Source organism: Myotis lucifugus, unplaced genomic scaffold (assembly GCF_000147115.1).
Source record: "Myotis lucifugus unplaced genomic scaffold, Myoluc2.0 scaffold_75, whole genome shotgun sequence".
Lineage (NCBI taxonomy): Eukaryota > Metazoa > Chordata > Mammalia > Chiroptera > Vespertilionidae > Myotis > Myotis lucifugus.
The window spans coordinates 3,772,618-3,785,352 of NW_005871123.1; the positions used below are offsets into that span (position 1 = coordinate 3,772,618).

At 37.0% G+C, this 12,735-nt stretch overlaps 1 protein-coding gene across 2 annotated transcripts in view; it reads left to right on the forward strand.

The window, feature by feature from the left end:
- Window positions 1–12,127, forward strand: part of POU1F1 (POU class 1 homeobox 1) — a 17,720-nt gene extending 5,593 nt beyond the window's left edge. The window contains exons 3-6 of one of the 2 annotated variants that reach the window (XM_006090544.1): window positions 6,869–7,093; window positions 9,808–9,972; window positions 10,721–10,781; window positions 11,672–12,127. In XM_006090544.1, coding sequence (XP_006090606.1) covers window positions 6,869–7,093; window positions 9,808–9,972; window positions 10,721–10,781; window positions 11,672–11,882 — 662 coding nt within the window. In that variant the 3' untranslated portion in view covers window positions 11,883–12,127. The remainder of the gene's footprint in view (window positions 1–6,868; window positions 7,094–9,807; window positions 9,973–10,720; window positions 10,782–11,671) is intronic. The other variant, XM_006090545.1, reaches the window with a different exon arrangement.
- Window positions 12,128–12,735: the final 608 nt, after the last annotated feature.

A 12,735-nucleotide genomic window follows, 5' to 3' on the forward strand; every position in this document is an offset into this window, starting at 1 on the left:
TTTGCATGTTTGTCTTTTATTAGTGTAGATAGAGGCCTGTGTGCACGGATGAGGGCTGGCTGGTTTGCCCTGAAGGATGTACCGGATCAGAGTGAGGGTCCTGCTGGGGTGCCTGGCAAGCCTGGGTGAGGGACTGAGGGCCGTTTTCAGGCTGGTCAAGCCCCCCAGCAGGGACCCTCACCCCATGGGGGTGTGGCCAGCCTGGGTGAGGGGCTGAGGGCCATTTTCAGGCTGGCCATGCCCCCCTGGCAACCCAAGCTCCCAGCCTCTCCTTTATTTCTTTTTTTTTTCTGGGATTTATTTATCTTCTATAATTGAAACTTTGTAGCCTTGAGGGAGCCCAGGCCCGGCCAGGGCAGGCGGGAGGCTTGGCTTCCTCCATCACCAGGGGCAATCCAAGCCTCCTGCTTGCTCCAGCTCCGTGGCTGCCGCCATCTTAGTTGGGTTAATTTGCATACTCACTCCTGATTGGCTTGTGGGTGTGGCTTGAGCATAGCAGAGGGATGGTTAATTTGCATGTTTCTCTTTTATATATAGGATAAGGAAAGCCATACTTTTTTTCTTCCCCTTTGAAAAGTGATCACTTATGATTCAGACACTCAGTAATCAGTATTCATGGTTAATGAGAACAGCCCTCATTGATGAGAAACTCATTCTTTATAGAAGAGTACAATGACACGCGTTTAGCCACTAGAGGTGCAGGCAGAATGCTTCCCTGGGCCTCCCCCGCATTTGATTATGAGGACAGGGATTGACAAGCACGTGGTCCTGTGCTGCTCTTTCCGAGCAGAGGCCTTGCTTTTCATTCACAGCGATACCCCTGGAGCCAAGTGCGGCTTCATGCACCCTCAAAACCCAGCAACAGGCAGCGATGGACCGAAGTCAGCACAAAGATAAAATCAGCCACAGACCAAATACTTTAAGACGGATTTTACTACCACCTTCCTTCCCACCAGATCAAGGCCAGTGCCTGCAGGCTAGTGAGTTCCCAGCTGGCCTGAGAATTCTAACTTTCGTCCTGTTTCCAGGACTGGAGTGAACAAGCTCAGGCAGCTCAGGTTGTGCTGGTGCGAGGTTCCTGGCAGGCACGCAGCAAACCCAGAGAGGCCCCTGGAAAACACTTTAAAGTAATGCAAAGCCTGGGTTGGCGACATCAAAAGCAAAAATGTTACCCTAAGATTTGGAGGTATCACTGTAGTCTTAAAACAAAATTAAATATGTTTGTTACGTCAAGAAAAACTCCCCAGGAAGCACAGAGATTATATTCAAATATATTTTGAGAGTGCTATCATTAAAATGTGATATGCTTTCTAATTTGTATGAATGTCACTATTTTGACATATATTCAGTATTAGCATTTGCATCACTGCAGATTAAAGTCAGAGAATCTGAACTCTCCTGCATTTATCCCCAGAGAAGCTACACAAATTGAGTTATAAAACACACGAATTCAGAAATAAGATAGTAGAGGTATAAAACACAAAAGAGAAACCCGGTTATGTCATTTGAATTTTCTGAGTAGTCTCAAGGCGTTCATCAAATAAACCACCTCTACACAATCCATGGAAGCATCTTATCATCAAGAACAAAGGCAGTTGCTTGTCACCTATTCCATATAAAAGTGGAGCTACAGAAAGTGCTATATTTCAAAGGATGTGGTATTGCTTTATTTTAATGTGGTTATTTTATTACCTAGACTCTGATGCTTACATTTAGTTTGAGCATTTCATTAAATGAGTAACCCACTGAAAAGAAAAAGCTATAGCCAATACTTTGTTAGTAGGGAGGACATTAATTATCAGATTAATTCGCTGTGCCTCCTGGTCCAAAGAGACAGACTAATTGGGAGCAATGAGTTAGCCACACCATAAACTAATTTTGAGCCTTGTTCAAGCCATTAACATCTTTAAGTTTTAGTCTCTTCATATTTAAGTTGAATGGATATCACAACCCTATTAGAGTTGAGTTGGGGCCAATTTTAACCAACTCAACCTGTCTTTCTCTTTTGCTCTTCTCTTCAGATACCCTTGCAGCTGAATTCCTTCTTCTGTCTCTTTACTTCTGAGAATTTAGATAATTCAACAGCCTGCAGTATTGATAGCAGCAACCAGGGAATTATAAATGTTATTCAAAATCTCTCCTAAACAAAATAAATCAACAACAAACACTCTCAAAACTTTGATTCTTGGGTGTCTGGAATTGTTTCTCTTCTCTAGTTTCCTAAGCGAGCTGAAAGAAAACAAGCTCAATGGAATGTCCACCCTGCCTGCCCCCCCATGCCCACCCGCCTGTGAAACTGAGCAAATCAGCTCCATGGTACTTCATGTTTAACCCAGCAGGGTTATATTACATAACGTCCAAACCAAGACCTGGTATGAGAGTCCTTGTTTAAAAACTAATTTTAAGAGGAAAGCAAAATAGCTGAGGTTTGGGAATCAATCAAGAACATGAATGCCCTTTTGCTTTAATGAGCAGATAATAAAGAAAAGATGACTATGGCTGAAAGTGCCCACTCTAGTTGGAATGTCAAGGGGGGGGGGGAAGGAGACATATGTAATACTCTTTGTATTACTTTAAGCAATAAAACAAAATTAAAAAAAGAAAGAAAAAGAAATAGCCTACTTTGGAGCTCATCTCTTCATTCTCAAATTTTCTTTTTTTTTCTTCCCCCCTCCCCCTAACTTGTTCTGGTTGTGTTGACTCTGAGGGAAGGAGTAATACTGAAGGTCTTTTGCCTCTGAATCATGAAGGGCCTCTCAGTGGCTGTAACCTGATTTATTTTCCCTGTTTTTTTAGTCTCTGTTGCAGCTACTCAAGTGGTAGCAGGAAAGCAGCTACAGGCAGTATGTAAACAAATGGGCGTGGCTGTGTTCCAAATAAACTTAATTTACAAAGCCCGGCAGAGGACTCCTGTTGTACACGGACAGGATTTACCAGTACCCAAAAGAGAAAAGGTCACAATTCAAACTTAGAATTTTCTTCACATCGTCATGCACGGGGCGGGGCGGGGGAGGAAGAAAATAGAAATATTCAAATTCACATTCTTCAAGGCAGAGTATTTTGCTTTGTTTCTCTACTTCCTGTGTTTGTTCCTTTAAGGCTTCAAGCCCGTGACCTCAGAGACATTGTCAGCATCTGTCAGAGCCACATGCTGCAGGAGCGCAATTTGCCCGGGTACCACGGTACATTGAACCAGCGCCCTGCAAGGCGAGCCCTCCTCATCCCCGTTGCCTGCCTTAAAGATTCACCTCTGCTCCCCCAGACAGAGACACATTTGGAGCAATTCAGCAAGGCTGTAGTAGATTCATTTGCAATGTGAAAATATAGCTGGGCTGTGAAGAATATGCAGACACTTCCAAGCTATTTAGATGAGTGCTTGTCTAGGCTTACAGACAACTTTGCTTTATTAATCTCTGGGAAGTTGAATATGAGACTCACCATTGTACAGAAGTCACAGCATCGTTTACCTTGCTTTTTCCCTATCTAGGCTTTAGAAATATATATATATATGTATTTAAAATTATGTTTTATTGATTTTTAGAGAGGAAGGGAGAGAAAGAGATAGAAACATCAAGGATGAAAAAGAATCATTGAATGGCTGCCTCCCGCACTACCTACACTGAGGATCGAGCCCAACCTACACTGAGGATCGAGCCCAACCTACACTGAGGATCGAACCCTCAACCTGAGCATGTGCCCTGACAGGGAATCGAACTGTGATCTCCTGGTTCATAGGTGGATGCTCAACCACTGAGCTACGCCAGTGGGGGCAAAGCTTTAGGAATATTTTAAAAATATCTTGCCACATATACCATACTGATCAATCCCTCCTCTCCCCCAAATACAGGATCAGAGAATAGAAAATGTACTGTGTTTGGCTGTGCTTATGACTCATTATGAATTTCTGTTTAGGGTTAGTTCCAGAAAAACTGTGTCCCTGTGGATAATTGCGGATACTTTCAATTAATGAAAAATAAAGACATATCACACGTTTTCCTTTTTGCTCTGGATGCCAAGCCTTTGAACATGGCATTTCCTGTGCACTTTTCAGACTCATGATCAAATTTACTTTCTGAATGTTTGTTTTCCAGATAATTTATAATGTATAAAATACCTTTAACATTTTCTGGAAATAGAGATGGCCCACTTCTAATATTTTAATACATAATTATAATATTTTTGTCTGAAAATATTTGTTTTAATGTAGACTAATGAATTTAAACTGCAGAAGTCTTTTAAAGAAAGAATTTGATCTACCTGAGTGGAGATTTTGATGGGGTTTATTGCAATGTTCATGGGATTTTAGTTCTAATTTCAACTGTATAGTTAATTCTTTATGGCATCCAAGGAAAGTCATTTAATTTACTTTTACTTAAGTTTCCTAAATTTTAAATTTTGGGTAAAAAAATTGTAAATTCTTCCTACCTCATTTGTTTATATAAGAATAAGAAAATGAGAAAAGTGTAATGAACCCAGCATGAGGTGTCCCAGAAAGCTTGTAGCAGTGTGTGGCTATGATCAGCAAAAAAAAATGAAATGGAATGGTCAAGATTGCTAACCACGTCAGACCTTAGGGCATCTCATGTAAAATATATGCAAAAATTACTTATCCTATATAATAAAAGCCTAATATGCAAATTGTCCCCTCAACCAGGAGTTTGACTGGGGGGTAGGGCCAGCTGGCCAACGGCCCGTGGCCCCTCACCCTGGCTGGCTCCACCTCCCTGATTGGGAGTGGGCCCGGCCAGCAGCCAACCTCCCATGTCCCGTTCCCCCAGCCTGATTGGCCCGGGCCAGACGGACCCTACCTGTGCATGAATTCATGCACTGGGCCTCTAGTGTAAAATAAACATAATTTGACATAGGTTAAACGAGTTATCTAAAGAAACTTAAAATACATTAAATGTGCAAAATCAAACAGCAGCTTGATTTTCTTGTCTCTGCTTTTATTGTTTCTAAGAGTATTTCATCATTAAGTGTATTAAGTTGCATTTGATATTTCTGAGTGATGAAAGAAGTATAATTCTTTAACATAGAAGAACCAACTCTGAAAGCATAAGTGAAAGAAAAGTCTTGAGATAAATATTAACTAGATGCCAAAATAAATGTGATGAGTTGTCTTCTTGTATGTATGAATCTTTCTTTTACTTCAACTAACAAAAAATCCAAAATTAATAGAAAGCTAAAAATGAATCCCAAAATAATAAACATTTCCAAAAATAAACTATGTAATAAATTAAACATTGATACAATTGTTCCGAACATTTTTATCTTCTTTGATCACTCTAATATCCACTAAAGCATTAATTGGATGATTAACTGACTTTCTAAAAAGTAAAACTGGATAATTTGGGTTTGTAAAGTACCATGAAATTTTTTTAGATAGGAATTACTTCTTTCAAATATTTTTCATACCTGTGAAACATCTAAATTTATTTTATGCTTTTTGTTTAATCTCTCACATACATGTCCACTTTGCTTCAGAAAATGAATATAGTCTATTGGATAGGGGTCCACTTTATAATTACATATTCTCATATAAATAATAGCTGACAATTTGCTGACTTACACTATTCTTTTACTCATTACATATTGATATATTAATGTAAGATCTTAACATTCTGGCAAAATACATTATTACTCATGTCTTTGATTTGTGAATTTATTTATGAAGAAATTATAAGTAGTATAAACTCAATGTATATTTTCAGTGTTTCTAAGAATTACTATTGCATATAGTCTGTAGTAATTTATTTTCAGTTTAAATATTTATTAATACTCAGAAACATGATTAATTACTAAATATTTTATTTATATCAAAGTGTCTTGGTTACACATGTGTTATTTAATATAAATTGAAGTGAAATACCTACAATTAAAACTTAATGGATTGATGAAGAAAACCAAAATAAAGTGTCTGGGAATTTGGCTTATATTCTCTCACCCAAGCTTCCCAACTGAGACAGACTCTTCTCTACTAATAAAGAATGAAATCTGGAAGCAATTTAAACATGTTTACATATTTTAGTTTTTGTGATTTATTATTTAACCTACTCAATCAACACAATGCTTTATTATTCATAGGTGATTACCTGTCATATCCAGAATTGCACTCTTCCTTGTCACTTATTTTTGCTTCTTAAAAATTATCAAGAATAATTTCACTATATTGAATACTTTTCAAAAAAATCGTGTTGCTGACTTTTTAATAGAACTTTAAAAGTTACCTTTTGTTAATGTCTACTCCTCAAATATATTTAAAACATATTAATGTAGTTTATGTTCTCATAATTCTCTTTTTATCTGCTCTTGTTACATTTTTAAAAAGACATAATTATTTCTCTGTGAAGTTAAACATTTATTGATGAAACAGTTGGGCTTCTAACTATTGTAAAATCAATTTTCTGATCCTAAGAAAACTTTCCAGCATAGCACTTAACCATGTCACTTGATTATAAAAAACATCACAGATTATTTGTTCAATGGATTAAGATAATAGATATCAAAATATACATTCTGCTGGAGTTGAACTTCAAATTCCCAGGAATGTGTGTCTTCTTAAAAAAGAAAATGGTGAAAAACTTACACTTCGGAAAGTATTTGCTTATTTCTGTTTTAAATATTTGCAATTCCAGGCTTATTTTCTTTGGCATTATCTTTGCTTTTGTTGCTCTGGGGAAGGTGGAAAATAAATAATCGCATTTATACTAAGCTACTCTGACCTCAGACGACTGAATGGCAGTTAACTTTTTAGAATCCAGACTGGCTGTGGCAGAATAATGGGATCTAATGGGCAAAACCCTTGCTTGTATAGAAGTGGTGGGTAGTTACAAATGGCCCTTTATTTTCTTTCTTTGTTTCCTTACAGGCAGCTTAACCCCTTGTCTCTATAAGTTTCCTGACCACACCTTGAGCCATGGCTTTCCACCCATGCACCAGCCTCTCCTGGCAGAGGACCCCACGGCCCCTGATTTCAAGCAGGAACTCAGGCGGAAAAGTAAATTGGTTGAAGAGCCAATAGACATGGATTCCCCGGAAATTCGAGAACTTGAAAAGTTTGCCAATGAATTTAAAGTGAGAAGAATTAAGTTAGGTATGCACTTGGTCTGCAGATCCTTACTGTATAACTGTTCAATCTCTTCTATTCTGCTCAAAAGTCCTAGACAGTTCTCATTCTCCATCTCTACTGTGGATTTAATTAATCCAAGTGTGAAAACCCTACAAAGACCTGTATTTCCTTGTAAATTTTTGAGAGCCAAAATACATAGACTTTTAAATTAATGGCACTTATTTTCAACTTAACCACCTCAAATTAGTTTAGAAGTACCCAGTTTTCTCTACACAGTATTTTATTTGAACTTTTGAATAAATGATGCATTCATATTATTCAAAATCATAAAAGAATATATATAAAACATATCCATTTTGCTTGATTTTCCTGTTTTTCAATGTTGTTAGTTTCTTGTGTATCCTTTTAGAGGTATTTATGCATATATAAATCAATACATATTTTTATTTCTTCATACAGATTTTTTTTTATTTAACTATTTTGGAGAGCTTTCCATATTAGTTTGTGGTTTTCTTTTTAAGGATTGATTGATTATTTATTTATTTATTTATTTATTTAAATTCTCACCCAAGGATATTTTTTTCCATTGATTTCTAGAGAGTAGGAGGGAGAGAGAGAGAGAAACATCAATGTGAGAGAGACACATCATTGGTTGCCTTCTACACTCGTCCCTACCAGGGCTACAGAACCAAGGTACATGCCCTGAACAGGGAATTGAAGTAGAGACCCTTTGGTCTGTGGGCCAACACTAACCACTGAACAAACTGGCCAGGGTTATTGATTTTTTCTTCTTTTTTTTAGAGCAAGAGAGGAAGGGGGAAGGAGAGAGAGAGAAGAAACATTGATGTGAGAGTGAAACATTGATTAATCAACTGCTTCTTGCACACCCCCTACCAGGGATGGAGCCTGAAACCTGGGCCTGTGCCCTAAACAGGAATCAAACTGGCAACCTTTTGGGATGACACCCAACCAACTGAGCCACTCCAGCCAGCTTTCTTTTTAAAAAATGAATATGTCATATTCCATTTTACAATTTATTTCACCAGTCCTCTAGTGATGGTAAATTTATGTGGTCTCTGATATTATTCTGTTAAAAACAATACTACAGTCATTAACTTCATAAATGTCATTTTGTACCTATACAGATATAAGTGCAGGAAAAGTGTTAAAAACAAAATTGCTTGATCAAAAAGTAGGAGTACTTGTAATTTTGATAGACGTTGTCAAACTTGTCTGTGTCGGCATTGTACCACATGTACTGCCATCCTGAGTGTCCCTGTAAGGGTCCCACAGACCTCCATGAAAGCGGGGGTGCTTTGTTGTTGGTTTGTTTGTTTGCTTTTGTTTCCTCCTTAATGACATATCCTCAGTACTTAGAACAGTGACTGGCACATAGGATAGTTAAATAGTTATTGAAGGAAAAAATGCAATTAATCTTTTAGATCTTTGCAAATCAAAGAGCTCAAAGTCGTACCTCATGGTAGTTTCTGTCATGTGTTTGACAGTCGTTTGCAATTTTGTTTCTGTGAATTGTCTGTTCATAGCCTTTGTTTACTTTCTATTGAAAAGTGTTTTTAACAAAATAACTGAAACAACTAACCTTGATTTAAATTCATGAAATAGTGAATTTTTCAAAAAGGGTTTGAAAATGATAGTTCAAACTTCTGTAGTTGTGGAATGAACCACAGGTTATTTTGTAATAATATTTATCCATGGGTGTCATATGTAACCATTTTATGAATACAGGTATATATATAGCCGTAGGCCCTGAATTAATATGTAGTTACAATATGCAATAAACATGGCAGTAGGCAATTTAAAACATTCATTTGCAGTTTGATATATCTATTGCTGTGAATGGTTCAAATTCAATATTGATGGTTCATAGCAACTTGAATTCTAAAAATGTTCCAATCAATGAGAATCTTTTGCCAGGAGATAGAAGCATTACCAAATGATGTAACAAATGTGCTTGGAGGTGTTTATAAAATGTTGAGTGATTAAAGTCTCATAATAGACATGTTTTTAGAAAAAGTAAGCATAATTTTTAGTTTTACTTGGAACCCTTCAACATATAGTTGATTTTTTTTCACTCTTAACAGTTGAGAAAAAATATTTATGATAAAGCACCATTTATTTTATGCATTATATTCAATATACAATAGACTTTTGAGCATATTCATCAGATATTTAATAATAATAACAAAGAATACAAGAATTTTTAAGTATCTAATGCAGTGATGGCGAACCTATGACACGCGTGTCAGAGGTGACACGCGAACTCATTTTTTTGGTTGATTTTTCTTTGTTAAATGGCATTTAAATATATAAAATAAATATCAAAAATGTCTTTGTTTTACTATGGTTGCAAATATCAAAAAATTTCTATATGTGACACGGCACCAGAGTTAAGTTAGGGTTTTTCAAAATGCTGGCACGCCGAGCTCAAAAGGTTCGCCATCACTGATCTAATGACTCATCTATCCAATCTGGCTAAAAATTATGAATGGCAGATATTCCTATCTGAATGATTTTTAAATAATTAACTAGAAATAATATTTTTTTTGAAGTACAGGCAATTTTACACTGACCCTTACAAAAAATTATTATTTGCCAACAAATATATGCTTAAAAGTGGTATTGAACAATTGACAAAGATTCGCAGATGTATGCAATCTTGCACCAAAAGGAATGATTCCTGAGAGCTGAAGCTAATGGCCTTCATTTTCCTTTCGCAGGGTACACCCAAACAAATGTTGGGGAAGCCCTGGCAGCTGTGCATGGCTCGGAATTCAGTCAAACAACTATCTGCCGATTTGAAAACCTGCAGCTCAGCTTCAAAAATGCATGCAAACTAAAAGCAATATTATCTAAGTGGCTGGAGGAGGCTGAGCAAGTGGGAGGTACTAACGCTGCATCTCTGAAGGCTCTGGGACGTTTTAACCTAAAAACAGTGGCATCGATTGGTAGGAATATTGCTAAAGCGAGAGGTTTGAGGTTTAGTTTTGTGTTTTTTTCTTTGAGATGAAGAATAACTGTCTTGTTTCATCACACTAAAAGAAAGGAAGGCTAATGCAAGTGCAGGAATAAATTTACTGCGATGGTAAACGGTGAGAGGATCAGCTGCGTGAGGACAGCTTTCCGGACTGTGTGGCATAGATGAGAAGCGGTGAAATGAAAATTTTAAAACACATTCAGACTTTTTTCTTACCTTTATGCTATACTATAGTGATTGTACATGCAATCGTTTTTTAACCTAATACTAGTGTAACCAGAGCATTTTCACACACGAGTTTTCCAAGTGAATAGCACAAGCAATTGTCAAATGAGCGATTTAATGTGAGAAAATGATCTACTTATACTAATATGTCAAGGCTGGATAAAGAGCAAGTTTTGAGAGCAAGAGTTCCAACAAAAGCAAATAGAGATATGATTTATAGACAATTGTCTTTGCAAAGTTAATATTTGTTTCTGTATTAACCTTGTTATCTAGGACTTGTAATACAAAATGTCATAGGTTGCAAAAAAATTAAAAAATGTATGGTGATTTTATTTTGCATAGCTTTATAATGAACATTTGAAATCCAAATCTGACTTGTTGTTTTAAACCCTACTTGGTTTCTGTAATTATCCCTCTTTTCCCCATTACAGCTTTATACAATGAAAAAGTGGGAGTAAATGAAAGGAAAAGGAAACGGAGAACAACTATAAGGTATGCTTTTGAGATATTAAATGTCTCTAGAGGAAGAAAAGGACATTTTACAAATGGAATAAGCTCTTAGCATAATATAGGTGCAACATAACATATAAATTTAAGGTGGATATAGCCAATTGAAAAATACAAAATATATTTTAAAAAGCAGATTTCAATAACTTAATAGTAAGAAGTGGAGAGCTATTAATTTTAAACATTTGTTGGAATACTATGTATTGTTTGATTCAAGAACACGTTTGCTCTACAAGTTTTGAATAAAACAGAAACTGAGCCATCATTTCTAAAAATAGTGACTATTTCTACTTTCCTGTTATATATAAGTCTTGCGCTGGCAATATGGCATTTGTGTCATTAAAAATAACAAAATTAGTAATCAGTATTTTAGAATCTTAAAGTGCAAGGTGACTTCTTACAATTTAAACCAGAAAGATTGTTGTTGATTTTTTTGTAATCTCCATGAGGCTCACAGAGGAAATGCTAAAATGTAGGTTTTGTTTTGGTTGGTGAGTTGTTCACTGAACATTTCATCTATTGTAAATGACAAATGATTTCTGGAGGACCTTTAGAAACGCCTACAGAAGTGTTCTCTTCCTTCCCAGGAAGTCAGTGCCCTCTTGTGGTGCAAAGCGGGATAAACATAGAAAGTCTCTACTTGTTTCTTCCCGTGCCTGGTAATGAATGGTACCCTGCAAAAGACAAGTATCTAAACATATGACAAATCATACACCTATCTTTGTCGAAGAGTTTTAAAATGTTTTAAGAGTATTTAAGTTTTATTTTCATGTTAATACTTAAAAATTCAACCTAATTTAATATTGATCTGCCAAAAACATAATCTTACCCTGTCTCCCCACCCCCACCGCCTGCTCCCCAACCCGGTTTCCCAGCATTGCTGCAAAAGGTGCCCTGGAGAGACACTTTGGAGAACAGAATAAACCCTCCTCTCAGGAGATCATGAGGATGGCTGAAGAACTGAATCTTGAGAAAGAAGTAGTAAGAGTTTGGTTTTGCAACCGAAGGCAGAGAGAAAAACGAGTGAAAACAAGTCTGAATCAGAGTTTATTTGCTATTTCCAAGGAAAATCTTGAGTGCAGATAAGATTTCCTATTGTGTAACTGCAAATTTTTCTATTTTTCGTTCTTTTCTGTTCTCCCAACACAAATAGAAATTTGTTATTTGGTTGGCTTCAAAAATCATTCTATATCAATAACTTTGCAGAAGCTTTTCTTTTCTACATTCTTAAACTTCAATTTAAATTATTTTGATGAATTGTTTTATTTAAAAGAATTATTCTCAGAGGCCACATTGTATATTTTAAGCAAGAGATACTAGTAGAAGTAAAACAATGATTCCTTCTCTCCCAGTCTCTCTCTCCCTATCTATTTATCATCTATCTGAACACACACACACACACACACACACACACAAAACACACACCTACACATACACGCACACACGACTGTACACACAGGTCTTTTAAATGTTCCATTTCCAAAGACTGTATGTTAGCTTTTTACTGTTTCAGGGTAATGTCACGTAGTTAAAGAATATCACCAGAGAAAATCCAATTAGATAATTCCTTAGCCAATGTCCTGCTTATCATCAGCTTTAATGGTTGGCTTGAACTCAAGTTTTTGCACTTAAGAGCCAGAGGTGCCTTAGAATTTTAATATTGCATTTATGAATACAACTAGAGGCCCAGTGCACAAAAATTTGTGCACTCGGGGGGGGTCCCTCAGCCCGGCCTGTGCCCTCTCTCAGTCTGGGACCCTCGGGGGATGACCACCTGCTGGCTTAGGCTTGCTCCCTGGGGGATTGGGCCTAAGTTGGCAGTTAGACAACCTCTGGCAGCCCGGCAGCCTCTGGGGATGTTCACTTGCCAGCGGGGAGCAGGCCTAAGCTGCAGTCTGACATCCTCAGTGCTGCTGAGGAGGCGGGAGAGGCTCCCACC